The sequence below is a fragment of the Phaenicophaeus curvirostris genome, chromosome 20 (assembly GCF_032191515.1).
Source record: "Phaenicophaeus curvirostris isolate KB17595 chromosome 20, BPBGC_Pcur_1.0, whole genome shotgun sequence".
Classification (NCBI taxonomy): Eukaryota; Metazoa; Chordata; class Aves; order Cuculiformes; family Cuculidae; genus Phaenicophaeus; species Phaenicophaeus curvirostris.
In genome coordinates, this window is record NC_091411.1 from 9968292 (window position 1) to 9988096 (window position 19805).

Here is a 19805-nt window from a genome sequence, read left to right on the forward strand (position 1 = left end):
GGATCATGATGAACTCTTTATTTTTTATCTCACCTCCTTCACCACCTGATGTCAAAACACAAAGCTCCCAAAACACCAGGGCCAACCGTTATCCAAACCAAACTGCAGGCAGGGGCATCACAATGAATTTAGTAAAGATGAGTCAGGGAAATTACAACTACAGGAATGATTCTGCTTTATACCATGCTGGTTTGTGTTTTCAGGAAAGGAGCATTGAAAGGAGAGGACTGAAGCTACATTATGACTTCAACACATCTGCAGCAAATGATTTCTACTGGGCAGGTAAGTGCTGAGCTTGTAGAGAGAAAACACAGTGGAAATCAAGTCTCCTTGGTAAAATAGATAGGAAATATGAGCTTTTTACAAGGGGGCTGAGCAGACTTTTAGTGGAAAAGAGAGTATAAGAACCACAAATTCCTTCCCCATACAGCAACATTGGGTTCATGTGTATTAGTGGTGGGTGCCTGTCTCAGAGCAAGACAGGTAGTTTCATGCTTAGATGTTGTATTTGGGTCTAGCTGCAATATATTACACCTGACACCAATGCCTGGGATGGAAATGGGTTCATCATTCGGGCAAGGAGGGATGAAGCAGCAACCCAGCCATCCTGTCCGCAGTGCGGGGCTGTGTTACGGGCTATGAAACAGAGAGGATGTTGACTCTTGAGACAGATGGAGAGGAAAGAGAGACAGCCAGGAAAAAAACACAATTCCAGCCAAGCAATATGTTCAGTTGCCCAGTTTCCCCCTCTCTTTCCCTTTAATGTTAAAGTAATAATGGTTACGTGGGACTGAGATACCCCTCTCAGGACTGGGCTTTTATCATGTGTGACTGACAAACCAAGAAACGTTGCTGCATATCAGGGAATCAGTGACAGATGTGAGAGTTGGAACCCTGCATCCCAGCACTGCAGGGAGAGCTTAAAGGAGAAGACAAGCAACCTCTCTCTACCTTTTCCCTTTTTTTCTTTTTTAGTGACTAAAAATATTTTCATTTACATTAGACTTATATAAATGCCTCCGAAGGCAGACTGAAGATGGGCTTTAGAAATCCCCGTGGAATCTCTTGGGAGCAGCAAGAGTCTCTGAAGAAGCAATATTTGGATGGGAAACTTATGTCCTCCAAGCTGGCAAGTTGCAACACTGACACAGATTTTCTTGTAGCTGTAAAGCTCTCTGTATAAAGGGTAAAAAGTCCCTTCTGCCTTTCCCCCCTCCTCCCCTCCATTATTTAACAACTGGCTATGATTTACATGGTTCATTAGTGCAATGGTAACACTGACACATACATTCCCAAATAAGCCAGAAGGTTTATATTTGACCTGGGCCCTCTGTTCGCTGCAGATGCCCCAGAGGATTTGAACAACAGTGATTTGAAGTGATTGCATTGGATAAGGACATTACACTGTACAAATACAATTGGATGCAAACATTTAATTTTTAAAAAACCCAGCTATTGGAGTGCCTTTGAGCCAGTGAAAATGACTGTTTAGCTCCCTTCACGGTCATGGCTCTTTCTTCTCCCTGAGGACAGAAAAGAAACTGGAGAGGTTTCATCAGGTGGCTTGGCTGGGATTTCTCCAAAATGACCCCTTCCCTTTTGGGGTGCAGCATGGTCTGGGGGTGTCCCTGTGCCTCCCCAGGCAGCCCAGACAAAGCCCTCTTGCTCCCAGGCAGCTTTCCAGCAGCAAGTAGATCAAGCTCAGGGACGAACTATAAAGGTGGTTATTTGTCCCCCTCGGTTTGGATTTATATTGCTCCATTTGGGTTATTGTGGAATGAGGGGAGAAAAGGAGAGGGTTTAAAATGATGATTGCGCAATAAAAGGCAGCATCTCTGCTAATGTGCCAAGTGCCTACAAACAGCTGCTAGCCAAGCACCCATAAAGGTGTGCTTTGATGAGGTATATAACCTTGCCCCTTCCTGTAAATGCCTTAACTCCATCCGCTCCTTGCCCTTTTCCAGGCAAATGCTGAAAACCCAGGGGGATGGAGCACCAGAAACAAAGTCCTGGGGCAGCAGGAGCGGACGGTGGGCTCCTCAGGGACCAATGCAGTTCCCTGAGGTCTCTTCCTGCCGTGGAGGCTCAGATATGGGGATCTAGTGAAAGAAAGCCTGTAAAAATACCTGGAACGGGAGACAAGATTGCTGAACACACAAAGGAACAAAGCAGCAAGACTGTTCCCAAATTCTCATGTGTCATATTCCCCAGGGTCCTCTCTTGGATGGCTCTGAGAAAATGTTTCTCCTTGCTAAGTTATTAAAGAGGCTCCCAAAAGCAACAGGAGAGGGACTGATATTTAGTAGCATAGATAGGTCTAGTTCCATGTATTTATATTTTTATTTTGCCTTTTCCACCCCAAATGAGAGCTGGACCTCAAAAGCCTTAACCCCATGAAAGCCAGCACCCTTTTCTGTGCTCACTAATTAATCCTTCCTTACACCTTCTAAGGTCTTCCATGATCCATACAGCTCTTGCCATCTGATGTCTCCCAACTCCCTGGAGGTGTTCAAGGACAGGTTGGATGGGGCTTTGAGCAACCTGATCCAGTGGGAAGTGTCCCTGTCTGAGGCAGGGAGTTGAAACTGGATGGGCTTTGAGGTCCTTTCCAACCCAAACCATTCTGTAAGTCTAGGATTCTATTTACACACCAAAATAATTACTCCAGTTTCTCTTTCTGGCTCCCCAGGCTATAGGAAACATCATTGGCTGATTTGGCATGCGGGAGAGTTTCCTGGGGAAACAAGGCAAAGCAGCCGCCTTGCTTCTGTGTCAGCTCCACCTCCAAGAACTCTGGCACCATCTGAGCCTGAGAGGAGGATTTTAAGGATATTTCCTTGGGTTTGCATAGAACAGGAGCTGGATAGAGATAGACCTAAGTTAAAGGCCCCCAGCTTGTTCCTTTGCTCAAACCCTGGCTGCCCATGAGCAGCTGTAGCTGCCGTAGGTTTTGTAGGAAGGGTCCCACAACTGGAGGCTGGGATGGGGAAAGAATGCTTTGGTCCAGTGTCTCTGCAAAGAACTGAGGTGGAAAGAGTGGAGACAACTGTCCCTGCTGCTTCTTACAACCCTGCAAGCACTGGCTGTCAGCAGTCCTGGGAGGAAGGGCAGATCCTGCTGGGTCTCCATGAGGAACGAGCTTGGGAAGCGCAGGGAGTATCCATAACACCTTTTGGCTCAATCTGGAAGGAAGCACTGAAGGCATTGTGAAGCGTTAGAGCAAAGTGAAGACACTGAAGCCCTTCTCAAACCACCCCTGTGGACCTATTAATTGCAATATTGGATCTTCTGTCCTTTCCAGCAGGTTCCTAGCAGTAGGCAGGCAGCCAGCTTGGCTGTGGTTTTGTTTGTTTTCCAGCTAATGTAGCAGCAGGATCAATTCCAGCTAGCGAATCTGGGAATGTCAGAAAAATAATGTCCAGTTCCCATGGATAATTTGTGACATCGTACACCTGGTAGGCAGTCATTAGTAGCACAATGAATCCAGCGCTGTGGCAGAGGAATAGGAACACCTTGCAGAAGTAGATGCAAATACTAGAAAGCCCATCACCAGAAAAATAATAAAAGCACATTTTCCCCCTTGATTATCACTGGCTAGATGGGAAAATGGCACTTGGAAACAAGGGCACACACAAAAATTCGGCTGCAAAAATTCCCTGCAGTAGTTCTCCCCACAGGACTGTGAGTGGCAGCTGAGTGGTGCTCATCTGGCACAGCGCTGCAAATGAGTTCAAAATGTGACTGTCCAAACTGAACTATCACCACTTGTTAGCAACCCCATTAAGCTTTAAACAGAGCTCAAGCCTTGCTCCTTGCTCACGCATGCTGGGCTCGGGTTATTGAACACGTGGGGTCTGGCATGCAAAGTCCTGCTACAGCATGAGCTGCCAGGAACCTGAAGGTTTGTCCCTGCAGCCACAGCACACACTGTGTGCTCTGACAGGTAAAGGAGTTTTCTCTTGTGGGAGGAAGAACAAAAAATCAGGAAAAAGAAAAAGCCAGGAACAAACAAAAAATGGATTAAAAAAAGTCATAGATTTTACCTCTTCCAGTAGCTCAACCAGGATTTCACCAGGTGCCACCTTTCTGTGGCCCCTTTGAGCACTGGCTTCTGCACATCGTGCTTGCCACGCGCAAACTCATCCCTTTTATCTTCTTGCCTCTCCCTTATTTTTAAATATGCAAATACATCAGAGGAGCGTTTCAAACTCCTGACTACAAATAGATCTGAAGGGCCTTTGAGCTCTTGAGAGGCTCCTGCCTTGCTCTAAAAAAAAAAAAAAATGAAGACCACAAACTGATGGATGCTGTGCATTTTGTCTGCTGCTCTTCCACGATGGATCCAATCCTGGCTCTCAGCAGCTCTTGCCTGTATCCTCCCAGCATCATCTGCCCAGCACTGGCATCTGCCTGCAGGGAGGAGGTTCCTGGGGTGCAGGACTCCCACTTTCCATCCTTCTCTGGGGTGGCCTTGGCTCCATCTCAGACAGGGCTTGGGGGAAGGAAGTGCTGGGTTGGGAGGAAAAGCCGAGCAAGCAGAGGGAATGTGGGACTTTAACTTGAAAATACTGAGTGTGAGTCATAGTTCTCAAGAAAGGGAACAAAAAAGAAGTATGTGCCAGCTGGGAACCACGGTGGTTCTGAAAATCCCTGATTGGCTCTGATTGAAGTATTGAACAGCAGCGGGGCTGCTGGAGAAACCTGAATGAAGGCACTGAAGCCCTGATTTGGCTGAGCACACATGGGTTTGTGTTACGGGGGATGCAGCACCACAGAGGGACAAATCCAAGGCAGGGGGGCTGGCTAGAGGAAACTCTCCAAAACACAAGCAATTCCTGTTATTCTCAATATTGCATTTTTCTCTGCATTTAACACCTTGGCCAACTTTTTTTAGTTTACTCCACTGCTATCATTTGCTCTGTTTCAGATGCTGGAAAACAGAGACCCACGTGGAATCTGAGCTGTTTCCAGGTAAAAGAAAGAAAATCCTGGCCCTGCGAAGCCCCTTGGGACTTGCCCACCTTCACACCCCTCTCCAAAATCCCTATTTATTGGCACTTGCTTTGTTTACCACTAGGAACTTTAAAAATGCTGAATGCTCCGAAGGGGATTTCAGTTCAGATTTCAGCCCCAGGCTGGCCCGCAGTGTGCAGTTTAATAAGCCTGTTTTATATACGCTGTACCCTAAATCTAAAGGTCAGGGGTTTGGTGGCCATAAATATTCAGTCCACACAGACTGGGTCTTTTAAACCTCCTTTTAAATATTTATGATGGTACTTCCACGACTGCAGGAAAATGTGGTAGTAGTATTAAGAGGAAAAAAAGTCCTTCTGTATCTAAAAGCTCAGCATGAGCCATTTTAATACATCATGCATCACTAAGTGCTGTTTATGGCCAATTTTGGCAGAGTCTGTACTCTGTCGTGGCAGAGCCCATGAATTCGGGGCTGTGAGACCCGGAGGTGCTGGCTGTGCTGTGCACCAGCCCAGGCGTCGCCTCCACCACAGCGGGAACAGCTGAGGAGGTGGCTGAGCTCCTGGCAGCCCCGATCCAGAGCAGTGGGGGTCCCTGCAAATTCAGAGCAGTGGCGGTGCTGGCTCGTCCTCTCCTGTGCACCCGTTCCCCTTCCTGGCCCGTGGCACATAAACCTCTTCCCCACTTTCATCCAAGCTCTGGAGATCCACGGAATCATAGAATCATTTGGTTGGAAAAGACCTTTGAGATCATTGAGTCCAGCTGTACCTGTCCACTACTAAATCATATCCCTGAGCATCTCATCTGCCTGTCTTTTAAACCCCTCCAGGGATGGGAACTCCACCACTGCCAGTGTCCGAGAACCCTTTCAGTGAAGAAATTTTTCCTGCTACCCAATCTGAACCTCCGCTGGTGCAATTTGAGGCCATTCCCTCTCATCCTATCACTTGTTACTTGGTAGAAGAGACCAGCACACACCTCGCTACAACCCCCTTCCAGGCAATTGTAGACAGTGCTAAGGTCTCCTCTCAGCCTCCTTTTCTCCAGGCTAAACACCTTCAGTTCCCTCAGTCGCTTCTTATAAGACTTAGAGGGACAACCTCAACACGTCTGGTCCCTTAAGGAGGAACCAGGCTCTTGTTTGTGCCAGCTGAACAGTGGGCACTGGCACACAGTTATTCTGCTATTTATGCTGTCATGATATTTTGCTGAGAAGCACAGAGAACCATCAACATTAGCTGGAGGAAAACATCGCCTGGCTTTCCCAGCGCAATTTGTTGCAGTCACAGCTGCGCCCCGCCGCCTTCTAAAAGAGCTCAGCTGAGCCCATGGAAATCGGCTGAAAATGAGAGCAGGTGGGTTGGATGCAATCAGTAAGATGGAGTTAGAGTCAGGGTCAACCATCGCTCCCTTGGTGCTGGGACTTGGGACTCGCCTGACGCGATGCGACCACGGCTGGAATGGCAAACTGGTCTCTGCGGATCAAACTGGGGGAGCAGAGAGTGAGCTAGCAGGTAGGTCAGCAAAGCTGGACTCACTTGTAGGCTTTAATCAGCTTCTAATTAAAACCAAGATGGGATTTTGTCCCCCTGCAGAGCAGCACAATTCAGCTTGACTGATACCTATTCCCAGGTGCTGCTGGAGAATGGCCTTATTACCCCTTATCTATTTAATTTTCAGAAGTGCTTACAGTTTATGGCAAAGTGCTATGTCAGCTCAGTTTCCCAGGACTCTTGAACTCATATTGTGAACTTAATCTCCCACATGAACTCGTTCTGTGCAGTGTGAGGGGAAGCAAACTGGATTTTCCCTTGCTGCATTGAAATTGGCCCCCAGCTCTAAAGAGTAAGAGGGACAAGCAAAGAGATGCACAGCATACACCAGCGTGCACATAGAGCAGGATGTCATAGGCTTCATTTCCTTAGGAAATCAGGTTTAAAATTAAGGCTAATCAGAGTTAAAAAACACTGCAGTTACCCTAGACCAAATGATACTATAATGTACTCAGTATATTACATTCTCAATAGCAAAGCAGCATCTGCTACATAAAATGAAATGTGTGTGTCACCATATGTAGGCAGCATAATGTGGACTCAAATTAAATAAAAACATTTCAGGGTATATGGTCCAATATGCAATCTGGGCCCTGGGAAATGCTGAGATTTACTCTAAAGTTCTTAGCAGTTGGCTAAAACGCTGAACCCAAAACAGTGCAAACTTGTTTTTTTAGCAACATAAGCTGTTGTCTGCATTTCCCTCCCTGAAAGCCAATATTACTTCTGGAAATCCAGGAATGTATTGTTTTGATTTTTTTTATTTCATCCTCTTTCTTTTTTTTTTCTTTTTATCTGAGGCTTTCTGCATCTTTCCAGTAGTTGCAAAATGTCTGAGAGGGCAGAACCCCAAACAGTAGCAAATGCTTCCCATTTAATAGTTGCCCTCCAGAAATACCACATGGAGAACACACCAGAGCCCCATAAACCAGTCAGATAGCCTGTTATCTGTGTACCAAGTAAACTCTGCAAAATTATTTCACTCTCACCTTTTCCAGCTGTATTTTGCCTGCTGAAATCTCTCCCAAGGGCAGGGACTTCTCAAGCAGGGATGCACAGTTTATAGAATTACAGAATCATGGAATGATTTGCACTGGAAGGGACCTTAAAGATCACCCAGTTCCACTCCTCTGCCATGGGCAGGGACACCTCCCACTGGATGTGGTTGCTCTAAGCCCCATCCCACCTGGACACCTCCAGGGACACAGCAGCTACAGCTTCTCTGGGCAACCTGGGCCAGTGTCTCATCACCCTCCCAGTAAAAAATTTCTTCCTAATATCCAAATCTTACCTCTTTCAGCTTCAAACCATTCCCCCTCATCCTATCCCTGCACTCCCTGATCAAGAGCCTCTCCCCAGCTATCCTGGAGCCCCTTTCAGCACTGGAAGCTGCTCTAAGGTCTCCCCAGAGCCTTCTCCTCTCCAGGCTGAACAACCCCAACCCCCTCAGTGCTATCTTAAAAGAGATCAGGCTGCTAAATTGCACAAGGCAATCCTCCCTGTGTGACTGGGGCTGGTTGAGGCTCTGATGTGAGTTGTTATCCTCCTTGACTCTATTTGTTGCGGATTCCCTCCAGGTATCAGCAACACCAGGAATATGCTGGAGGTTTTGCTTGGCTTGGGTAGCAGATGATTTTGTTATCATGAAGCATAGAACCTTGTGTGAGTTCAGGGATTCTATGAAGCCTACAAGCCCTTTAAAATCTGCTAATGTGGGGTTTGTTTTCTTTCAAACAGAACACAGCAAGTGCACGAGCCACTTTAAAGTGCTGGGAAGGAAGGTGATGTTTGCAGAGGAGCTGTGACCGGCCGCTGTGGAAAATTCTGCTCTCCTGCACCAGGTTTTATTTCTTGTGTTCAGGTGCTTGAATTATTTGTGTAATGAAGAGGCCAGGAAAGGCACTGTTCTACTCTTTAAAAGCAGCAAAGTAAAATTTCCAACTGTGAGGCTTGGACTGAAGGGTTTGATGAGGCAAAATATACGAGTGTACCAGAAAGCAAAGGAAAACACAATGCTGCTAGTGGAATTGGCTGTGCAACCACCTGCAAATCATGGATATTGGATACTCTGGGAAGTCACCAGGACGCAAAGGCAAAATACCTGCATAGTGCTTGAACCAGGAAAAGGGAACTCAAGGAGAATGATAGGGAGAAGACTGTAAGAAATCTGCTCCTGCCTGGAGCGTTTTGGTTGACAGCAGTCTTTGCCTCGGGGATGTCTGAGACTTCGTGAGGCAATAGGGATAGGACTCAGCATCTTGCAGAAATTGGAGGTGCGTAGCTGGATGCCACCAAGGCTGGATGTCACCGAGGCTGCTGTCTCATACATCCATCCACCTCCCCATTCTCTTCACCGCTGCCAGCTGAGTGCTGGTTAAAAGCAGCAAACAAAGAGACAAGCTGCAAATGTCGTATAATAACCAACCTGGATGGGGTTTGGTTTTTCTTTTGCCTTAAAGTCTGTAATTTCCACTTCTTTTCCTATTGTGTTTGTCTTCTGTACTTCCCATTTCTTCAGCTACTGTTTTATTACTCCTCTCCAATGGAAAAGGCTGGTTCTTGCCATTCCTCACGCACATTGTTTGTTTCTGACCTGTTCTCACCTGGTCTCCCTGAAGTATTAGCGGATGAATTGAAGTCTGGTGGTGTCTGCTCCTCGACCCACTTCTGAGTAGGAAGGTGAAGAGCTGCAAAGAATGAGAGATGCTTTCTTTAAAAAAAGCTTGCCATGTTTTCAGATGCCATTGCGCATCTTGCTTTTCATTCCTATCTTTTTTATTCTTTGGGTGCATTTTGAATCCCCCATGCTGAAAGAACAGGGGGAAATGCATGCGAAGTGGCCTTGTCTGACCCCAAATGAACAGCCCAAGAGATCATGTCCCCAGAGAAGGAGGTAAATCTGTGGCATTTGCCTGAAATCAGCTGAAATTGTCCCTGGGATGCCTACAGCACTTCAGGGTGCAGGCAGATAGCGTGGCAGCTTTTCCAGTGTCCGTGTGGACATTCATTCTGCAGTGGAGATATGAGCAGACTGTGCTTGTGGTGCCTACAGGAGGGTATTTGCCGAAGCGCCATGTCCCTCCTGGGACACCCCCACAGCTCTGCTCCCCACCACTTGCAGCCAATGGCACAACCAAGGTCCTCGCCCTCCGCGTTAGCTCTGCCTGTGTTCAAAAAGCATCAAGTTCTCCAGCTACCGTTTCCAGCTGGCGCAGGGAGAGCCATATTCCTCCTTCTTGGTCCTTCCTACTGAGTCTGTGAGGGACTTGAGGGTGTTATCACCTTTCTGACTCAGCTAATCCATGCTTTTTCCATGCCATCCCCATGACCAGTGCATTCTGTGTGTCCATAGAGGCTCTCCTGCAGGTGGTGTGGAGGCATTCAGTGACCAGTTATTGAATATATATTCAGCTGAGGCAGCCAAAGAGCAAGGGAAACAGCAGGCTGAGGCATGGGGGCAATTTGGAAGATCCAGATGAAGTCCCTTCACGTGTATTGGCCAAACGCACTGCTTCAAGTTGATGTCTCTGTTGTAAGTGGACAAAGGTAGCCACAAACAAGACGTTTCTGGACATAAACAGCACATGAGCACGTGTAGGATCATTTTTCAAGATAGGAAATAGAATAAACAGCCTGTAAATACTTGTAACCCTGGGGCAACAGAACTATATATCCTGGCAACGTATGTGGGTTTTACTGTTCCACGACAATTTGCTTCGCTATTCATGAAAAAATATGTTGGTGCTGTTACCTTAGCAACTGCCGCATCACATTATGGTGATGCTCTGCCCAAGGTACATGGAGCCCTGCCTTAAAGCAGCACGTACGGCTTCGTGGTGCCTTTCCCCTGGAGAGGGAGGAGAGCTGAGCCCGCACCCTCACCGGGGATGCTACAGAAGTTGGTAAGGCAACAGGAGGACGTGCGTTGATTTAGATTCACTGTTTGGACCGCAGCACTGTCTGATCGTAGCCCAGAGCCACTTTGGACTACATGCTGTATAAACTTGCAACAAAACTATTTCCACTTTGTAAGGGAAGGATAAAGGACAGTAAGTGACTATGGGTAGGCTGGATATACAGTGTTGAACAGCGTAGTTAGCCGCCTCCACCCCCACTGTTCATATTCGAGAAGGAATGGCCTCAAGCTCCACCAGGGGAGGTTCAGGCTGGACATTAGGAAAAAAATTTTCACGGAAAGGGTCATTGGGCACTGGAACAGGCTGCCCAGGGAGGGGGTTGAGTCACCTTCCCTGGAGGGATTTAAGGGACGGGTGGAGGAGGCACTGGGGGGCATGGTTTAGTGTTTGATGGGAATGGATGGACTCGAGGATCCGATGGGTCTTTTCCAACCTGGTGATTCTATAATTCTACTAGAGTAGGCCAGTTTTCCAAGATACACCAGGTTTTGCCTTCTTTTGGGTTGGTGCTGGTGAAAACCACTTACAGAGAAACTCACCACAACTATCTGTAGCTGGAATCTTGAGTCAATCCCGAAGAGAAGATAAGAGGAAGATAAGTATTGCACAGGCAGCCACAGTGGCATCTAGGCTGCCAGAAGATAACGTTCTGTGTTCATCATCGAATCTGTCTGCATGAAACGGGCTATTCAGAAGGATCACACAGGTATGATTTCCTTGGAGGATAGATTGGCTGCTCCTCGAGCACCAGATACTACTAACATATCACTGCATGCTGAATGAGTGTTCCCAGAGGGGTCCTTGCAGTAATTCCTCCTGTCACACACTCTGAAGCCCCACGACAGCGATGCTCATGCCTGGCATCTCTCCCCCTAATGTTTTTCTAACAAAGGGATCAATATTTTGGGTCTGTTTGGAAAATCAGGCTTACACTGGGCAGCCCTTGAAAAGCCACCATTGAAACGTCACCTGAGTCAGTGGTTCCAGGATGGGACAGGATCTATCTGGCCTCATGATTGTATGAAAGCGTATGGAGGACGAGACAGGAAGGTTTTATATCCCCAGATATGTCCATGAAGTGATGTCATTGGGTTCCTTGTTTGGTTTGAGCTGTTGTCCAGTATAGTTCAACTGCAATGCTCAATGTGGGTATTTACCAGGTAGCATGACCCTTCCTACCTGGAGAATGAGGAATCTTTCTGTGGAGAGTGAGCTGTGCTGGGGAGAGGGTAGCTTATGCTCCCACGTGGCTCATCCAGGTCCAGCCATCAGCACAAGCAGGGGATGGTGCTAAATACACAGGCTGAAAGTTTGGAGGTGTCATCATATCCAGCCTGGGGTTGCTGAGTGTCTCCTACTTCTTTCTCCAAATTATTGCAAATGGAAGATCTCCCATATCCCACTAAATTTGCTTATTTTTGTACCCTGGGTGTGTTAGTGCTGTCAGAGCTGACCTTCACCTCCCAGGTGTTCCTGACAGCAGTGCTGGTTCCTGTGAATCACCTCAAGCACTCCAGGATGGTGGCCCTGGGAGAGCCTCTCCTTGGTGTGGGGCATCCCAGCAAAGAGAAGTTGTGCAGTACCAGCATGATCATAGGATGCTTGGAAGTGGGGGCAGGGAGGGAACCCCTTTCCTGGGAAGGAACTCGCTTTCCTGTGGTTTGCTGCAGGAGATGCCCATGCAGGGAGCAGCAAAAAGCAAGCCTGGGCTCAAGGAGCATTTCAACATCCACATCTTCAGTAAAGGTTCATCCTAATACACCTGACCTCAAAATTTCAGGAGAAAGGGTGCAAAAAAAAAAAAGACAGGAAACTCTTTGCAATGAATTTATACAAAAGGCAGGACAATTGAGTGAGGAAATACATCTTTTGAAAAAAAATGCATCTGAATTGTGCCTTTCATAGGTAACAAAGCACTCTGAAGCTATTTTCACCACTGGAATAACCTTCATCTCAGCAGGGAGGAAGAAAGCAGGACCCCAGCCAGCAAGAGGTGCTTGACTCAACTAGAGGTTTTTGGAGAGGAGACAGGTAACTCCCAGTGAGGGAGACCACTGGTCTGCTCTTCGAGGAGAAAATAGAATGCTTCTTTAAATCAAGAACCCGGTAAAGGACAAAGAGAACTAGACCATGTGAATTAAGGAGCGCCACCTGGCCCTGTGCAGCGAAAGCAGTGGATGGGGCTCTGCAAGATCCACTGTGGACCAAACCAGCTAAAATCCAGCCCAGAAGGAGGCAGGGTCAGGCAGGAGCTTGCTGGCTGCCAGGGGAGCTTCAGCATCCTCAGCTGAGACCCAGAGACGGATCCAGGTGCCTGTTCCCCGCAACGCACAGCAGCACCAGCTCAGCCCTCCCAGCTGCCCACTGTCACGGGTCTGCAGAGCTCTCTGTTTCCCAGCACAGAGGAGAGGGCTGCCTGCAATCTCCTGCCATCCCCTGCCTGTGCAGTGCTTTTGAACCAGGAGGTATCCCAGCAAATTCACATCCCGGCAGTGGGCTGCTCTGGAGGGCACTGGAGTTTAGAGAGCACGTTATAAACCAAGATGAGAAACCAGGAGCCTTTTGATCTCCTCTCCTGTATCACACAGAAGTTTCGTAGAAGGCATCTTGCCTGTAATTTCTGGAGGAGTCAGGATGCATCTTTCAGAAAGGCTCTTGGCTCTGATTTAACTATTTCAAGGAATGGAGAGGGCACCATGACTTCAGCTGAGTTATTTCACAGTCTGATTATCCTCCCCTGAAGGAAAAAACAGGTCCTATTTCTGCTCCAAAACGTGGACTCTTGCCTTGGCTTTTTTTCAACAGATAAAAGAGCCTTCATGTATAGAAATCTTTCCCCAGGCAGCCTCCTCTCAGCCCTCCCTTTTGCTGGTGAAAGAGCTGTATCATCTTCAGTCACACTTCATGGGCATGTTCTCCAGACCTTGGACACTTTCCAAATTTCTGGAGGTATTTTCAAAGTCTGTGTAAGACACTCTGGAAATCAAAAGACGCGGGTTGTGTTCCCTCCTCTGCTGTGTCACACTGGGCAATTTTTCCTTTTTATTTCTCTTGGTGTCTGTGATTTACATCTCAGGAGTGGAACTCTGTAGGACAGAGCTCTTTCCTAGAGGTAGGACCATACAAGACCTCACACTCCAGAGCCTAGAGCTCATGTTCAATAACAAGGTTCTTGATATTAATTAAGAAAGACTTCAAATGAGGAATAAATTAAAATAAATTGCAGAGCTGATGCTTTTGTCATTTACCCAGGTGCAAGCCATGACTATTACCATGAAGGTCAATGAAGCTAGATGAGTATAACAGCAAAGGAGAGGGAGGAAAGAGACTCCCCTTTGGGAACATGCTGTTGCTGACTTGGAAAAGGTGCTTCAGAGCCTTATGTGGTACCACCATGGAAAACAAAGCGAGGTTCTTCTCTTCTGAGGTCTAAGACACCCAAACTGAAGTCACTCTCCATGCAATTTGAGGTGAAGCTGAGCTCATCATTGAAAATTCTTACGTGAAGCAAACCCTCATTGGCAGTCTTCTACACTCCTCAAATCTATTTTAAGCCCTTTGAGCTCCAGCTGCACCTGGGCCCTCAGATGGAGCATCCTGAGCTGCATCAACCATGTGCTGCTTGTCAGAGGGTTCATAGGAAGCTGCTCAGGTGGGACTTGAAGGCATTTTAAACAGTGAACCCAGCAAAAGGATACAGCCACACTTAATTGGCTTATCTTCCCTCCTTCCTCTGATTTGAGGGATTTTTTTTTGCCCTGCTGTGATCCCTGTGAGTGAGGAAGGCAATGCTTTTCATAAAAAAAACAACCCTTCTAAGGCACCAAGGGGGATGTATTCAAACCCCATCGAATACTGATGCTTTTGGCCTTAGTGCGCTGCTCTCGATAAAGTCAAGGGGAGTTTAATGTTTTTTAGAGGTCCTTTTATGGGCTATAAAGCATTGACCTTAAAGGGAGGTGCTGAGGGAAGTATATTAAAAGCAGGTCTATGTGGGATAGCCAGATACGCCAGCTTTCCCGCAGCTGGGCTGCCTTTTCCTAAGCAATTTAGACGAATGTGTAGATTAGTCTTCCTAGAGAAGAGCTGCCTGAGGCTGTGAGGTGCTCTGAAACGCACTCTTGGGAGGTGAAGGGCAACCTGCCTGTGATGGCAACACACACAGAGTCTTGTCCCAGGTTGTTCTCAGCTGCTTGTCCCCACTGAGCCTCAGTCGCTGCACTGCAGATTCCCTGCTTGACGCTGAATGCTGTGCTTGGTGATCCCAGGGTTTGGAAAAGGCCCCGTGAGCACAGAGATCCCCCCTCCCACACCAGGAAAAATCAGTACCAGAGGGCTCCAAAAGAGGAAACCCTTCCCAAAAAGAAATCAAGGGGGGAAATCCTCATGCAGAGCCACCGTGGCAAGTGATTTCTATTAAGTCATTCAATAATCATTAAGAGCAGCTCTTCACTGGATTTCTCACCTCTGGAAAAGGGGATGATGCTGATAAGTGGCAAATTTTAAGTTAGTATGTCTCATAGTGAGATGTGTCTTGAAAAATGTTTTTTTTCCTAAAGGGGGGCCGATGAATGGCAAGTGTTTGAATTTGTGTCTCGATCTATAACAATTGTCTAAGATTGTAGATCCCATAGTGAGCAGACGGTTGGACTCGATGATCCGATGGGTCTTTTCCAACCTGGTGATTCTATGATTCTATGATCTTCACTGGATTTCTCACCTCTAGAAAAGGGGATGATGCAATTCACCTGCACTGCCAGATATTAAGAGACTTAATAGCGTTCGTGAGGTGGTTTGGAAAGCATTCAAGGTGTGCGAGGGAGGAATGAAGGGGAAACAGGACCTTGAGGAACAGAAGGGCACAGTCAGAAGGAGGAGGGGGCACTGCCTGGGTTGGTGGGAGTGGATGGAAGGGGGGGGGGGGTCACCCTGCGGAGCAAGAGGCTTGTCACCAGCTCCTACTGCCTTAAATTAATCTGAGATTGAGCCTTCCAGTGGACATCGCTCAGAGCCCTCCCGGAGGGCTTGCTTTGCTGCTTAAGAGTCGGTATCTAAGGGTCCTTTAAGTGCTTCGGGGGGGAGGGGGGGGAGATGCCTTTGCACCCCTAGAAAACTGGGGCGCCCCTAGAAAGCTGCGGCACCCCAACAAGTCCAGGGCAGTGGGGAGGGAGGGGGTTAACCCCCAGCCCCCTCCCTCCATCCCCGCATCCCGCTCCCTCCATCCGAGCATCCCCATCCCCGCATCCCTCGTTTCCGCAGCATCCCAGCCCCGGGGCTGCTTTTCCCCCTCTCCCTTTGCCGTGTTTAGTTAAATTTCCCCCGCCTTAGTTGATGTCACATCCTGTTCCACACAGCCATCCCCTGCTAGTAGCCAGCCCTACCAATTCCTTTCTTTTCTTTCTTTTTTTTTTTTTTTTTTTTTTTTGTGTTAATCCCTCTCCTCTCCCCATCACCCCCCCTCCCCCTTTTCAAGGCAAACTTTTGGCAATAGCAGAGATCATCATTTCGTGCTCCGTTGAATTTCTCCTCACAAATGTCTTGCGAGCAGGGGAGCCATTAAAAAAAGAGGAAAAAAAAAAAATTATCAGAGAGCCAGCACTGAGAGGAGAGAAACTGGGATCCCAATAAATATGCAAAGTGAAGGCTCTGCTAAGCAGATTTCTTGCATTGCTTCCTGGGGGTGCTGAGAGCCGCCCGGGAAATCATCCTGATTTTTTTTTTTAATTGCATTTTATTGTCTTTTTGTCTTTTTTTTTTAATTAAAATAATACTAACACTAAAGGACTGAGGAGGCGGCGAGGCGCTCGGGGATCGGCACAGGGAGACTCTCCGGGGAGGTGATCTGTATGCAAGGTGCCTAGAACTGGGTGCGAGAGATGCAACCGGCAAGCAAGCTCCTCACCCTCTGCTTTCTCATCCTGATGGGCACAGAACTCACTCAAGTAGGTTTCTCTCTTGGCTTTTTTTTCCCACCTCCCCCCCCTTTCTTCTCTCCCTTTCTCCCCAACGCCATTTTCTATTAAGGAAAGAAAAAATTGGAGTAGGATGCTGCACCTTGGTGCTCGCCCTGAGCATCCCTCAGCCTGCGGGGCAGGTGGATCCGCTGGGAATAAGGGGGATGGGGGGGGGTGGAAGCAGGTTGGGGGGCTCAGCAGAGATGGGGCAGCCCTGGCGTGCCTGCCGACCCACCCAGGGGGTTGGGGGGACCCCATCTGCCTGCCCCCCCTTTGCAGGGAAAGTTGGTGTGTGGGGCTGGAGGGGGGCAAGGGGGCAGTGGGACCCCCCAAAGCGGGCTCAGGTGGCTGACACTGCAGGGCTTGGGCTCTGTGAAGTTTGGGGTTACCTGTCCCAGGTGCCCACAAGGGACAAATCGGGAGGGCAAGGTGCTTGTCCCTCCTCATCACCCCCTGCCTTCCACCCCAGCTCCTCATGTGGAGGCAGCTTTGCTGATTTTAGGGGAATTTAAATGTTCCTTGGCGTTTCCGTCTTGTGGGAGAGAGGAGCATCTTGTTTATTCCCTTCTCTTCCTTCCACTCTTTCTTTTTTTACTGTTTTTTAATGCTTGCATTTACTGTCCCGGCCCCTGGACCGAGTGAGTGAGTGGTGGGACTGGGGACAGGAGGGAGCAGGGAAGGATACACACAAAAGCCAAATCGTAAAACTCCATCTGACTTCTTTAATAGGGGAGAGGCAGGTTATCTTTTGGTTTTTTCCTAGTCACTGAGGGAAGTAAGAGAAGTAATGGCAAGAGGATGCTCTAGATTGTGGGGTTAATTGTGATGCTGCCTGGAAGCAAAAAAAAAAAAAAAAAAAAGAAAGAAAGAAAAAGAAGCTATAAATAAGAAGGGAATGGAGGCTGCTTAGTGTAGAAGCAATTAGCAGCTGGGCTCTCATCCTGGATGATTTATGTAGGTTATTTTTCCCTTTCTCCTTCTGACAATGTTCTCTCCTGTCACTGCCCTATTGCTGAAGTTTCAGTAGCTGAAGCCTTTTGCCTTTTGCACCTTTCAGAGTATTTCTGCTGCCCCCAGGAAGAAATAGCTAAAGAGCTGCCTTAATTGCATGGAGCCCTCAGGAGAGGGGATGAGAAGATAGTAATTTGGGAGGGGAGCAAAGACATCCTCGAGCTGCGTGGCTGAGGAGGGGTGTGGGAAGGAACCAGAGCTGCAAGTGAGTGCCCAGGAGAAGCCCATTGTGTGTGTGAGAGGATGCTCAGGGAGTGCGCAGGCGCTGCGCTGGACAAAGCAGCCAGCAACCGCCAGCATTGATGGGGAGTCAGCAAAAAAAGGGGCTCCTCGCCACGCACCCAGCCCAGCTGAGGGCACAGCCAGCCAGGGGCCACGACAGCACCGTGGGGAAGCAGCGTGGTGGGGCTGCCCCTCGTCCCACTGCCCCTGCACCCTCCTCTCACGCCCCAGGGGACGCACCCATGGCCTGGGGACCTGGCTGGTGCTCCCTCCCCAAGAACTGTCACCATCCCTTATCCACCTCGCCAGGCCCCGTCACTCTGCGTTGGTAGGTTTTTCAAGGACACCTCTTGTGCCAAGGATGCTGCTGTGCTTGGCTACTTTTTCCTATTTTTTTTCTTTTTTTTTCTCTTTTTTTTTTTTTCTGAATGCAGCACTCCAACTTGTTGCCCAACTTTAGCTGGGGGTGGGGATGGGGAATCAAATCTGCTCTCAGCTGTGGTGCTCAGCACTGACTTTGGCAGAGTTACCTCCCAGCCCATCCCTGCCCTCTGGCGTGAAGTTGGAAGCCCCTGCTAAAGCCCAGCCTTTGCTGAGCTGCCTTCCAGCTTCAGCTGGAGCTGGTTTCTGCTTTGCAGTGCCTACCTGGGCTTTGCTGCTTGCAGGTAGCTGTGTCCTGCCAGGCCCTCCCACCGGCGTGCCTGCTGACCTGCTTGGCACTGCAGAGCCCTTTCAGAGTTTTAGCATCTTATTTCTATCGCACAGCTGCCAGATGCAATCCCCAAATATGCCTTTCAGCCCAGGCACCGCCCAGCTTCGTGCCTTCTACATTTAATTCAGTGCTGGATTCACATCTCCATCTTATCTCCCTTCCCCTAAAGAGATCCCGTGCCGGGGAAGGAAAGATTGAGGTTCAAGGAAGAGGGGTTTCCAATTTAGGCAGCTTTCCCTGATGATGCAGAAGCTGCTGCCATCCCCTCCTCTCCCTTTCTGCAGTGACACTGGCAGGCGAGCACGCAAGAAAAGGAAGGAAAAAGGGAAAAGGGATGGCTGTTAAACAGGGCCATAGAGGGTGAGCACGTGGCCGTCCTTCCAGCTGGGTGCCTGGAAAGCCCTTCTCATGGGGTGAAGGGAGTTGTCTTCAAGGTATTTGTACTGCAGCATCCTCTGACGGTCCCCCCGGTGTGAGGAGGGATGCCTGTGCCTGGCTGGGAGCACATGGTTGATGCACACACGCCGCAGGCTGCACGCTCAGGTGTGACAGGGGCTTTGAGACCTGTCTAAGGTAGCTTTACCTGTGTGAAATGAGCAGAGCTACCCCTACACGTGCCCCTTTGCAGAAGCCCCTGCCTGCCCCTCATGCCTGGGGGTGGGAACAGGAGCCCTGGCCCCAGAGCAAGATCTGCATGAGGCTCTGGGAGTTCTTCTGCTTGGCAAAGGTCTCCTAATTTGTTTTGCATCTCACCTTGGCTCTCCAGGTCAGTGATCAAAACCTGAAATTATATGTTTTGGCTGGGTCAGCAGGCTGGTTTCAGACTGGGTGTGGGCACTGGGATGGGGAGCAGAGTTGCTGCTGTGGGCATCGCGGGGTGCAGCCCCCTCCCTCTGGCTGTGCTCTGTCCACAGGGCTTGCCAGGCAAAGCGTGGGGCTTCCTCTCCTCGTCATCTTCTTGGTGAGAACCTGGGCAGCTCTCCTGGTGGCCGGGAAGGAGCAGAGCCAACTTATGCTCTCTAAGGATCTGCTTGTCCCGTGCAGAAAGCTAGCGCTGCCAAAAGGGTGGAGGGTTTGGGGTGCTGTAGTAAATCCAGGGGTATCGGCAGAGGGGATCTAGGATACCATCTGCTTATCTGTCTGTCCGACCTGTCCTTCTGTCATGCCTCATGCTTGCTGGTGAGCTGCTGGGATGAAAAATCTCTTTGAATTCTTCAATGTTTGCACAGAGCAGGGCAGCCGGTGCTCTGACAACCACTTACCCCGGTGATCATTGAAACCACACAGGAAGAAATACTTTCTTGGAGCTGGCAGTCCTTAAATATTTGGGGTTTCTGCAAAGGAAAACAAAACCAAACACAATTTTGCCACCTGAAAGCACATCGAGTCCCTCTTTGGGCAATTTTAAGGGAAGGGGGAGAGCTGCTGGGAACGCATGGTGCCTTCCCCAGAGCTGTCAGTA

The 19805-nt window shown here is 48.7% G+C and overlaps 2 protein-coding genes and 1 long non-coding RNA gene across 3 annotated transcripts in view; 2 read left to right on the forward strand and 1 right to left on the reverse strand.

Annotated features, from left to right (window-relative positions):
* Positions 1–19805, reverse strand: part of PIERCE1 (piercer of microtubule wall 1) — a 378509-nt gene that overhangs the window by 193891 nt on the left and 164813 nt on the right. The gene's annotated exons all lie outside the window — the stretch shown is intronic.
* Positions 204–8798, forward strand: LOC138729442 (uncharacterized). Its single transcript, XR_011338887.1, has 3 exons — positions 204–282; positions 4928–4971; positions 8265–8798. It is a non-coding gene; the product is annotated as an uncharacterized lncRNA (long non-coding RNA).
* The window catches only part of OLFM1 (olfactomedin 1), a 35207-nt gene continuing 31399 nt past the window's right edge, over positions 15998–19805 (forward strand). Inside the window, exon 1 of the mRNA XM_069873676.1 lies at positions 15998–16386. Within this exon, the coding sequence (XP_069729777.1) occupies positions 16321–16386 (66 nt within the window). The 5' untranslated portion in view covers positions 15998–16320. The remainder of the gene's footprint in view (positions 16387–19805) is intronic.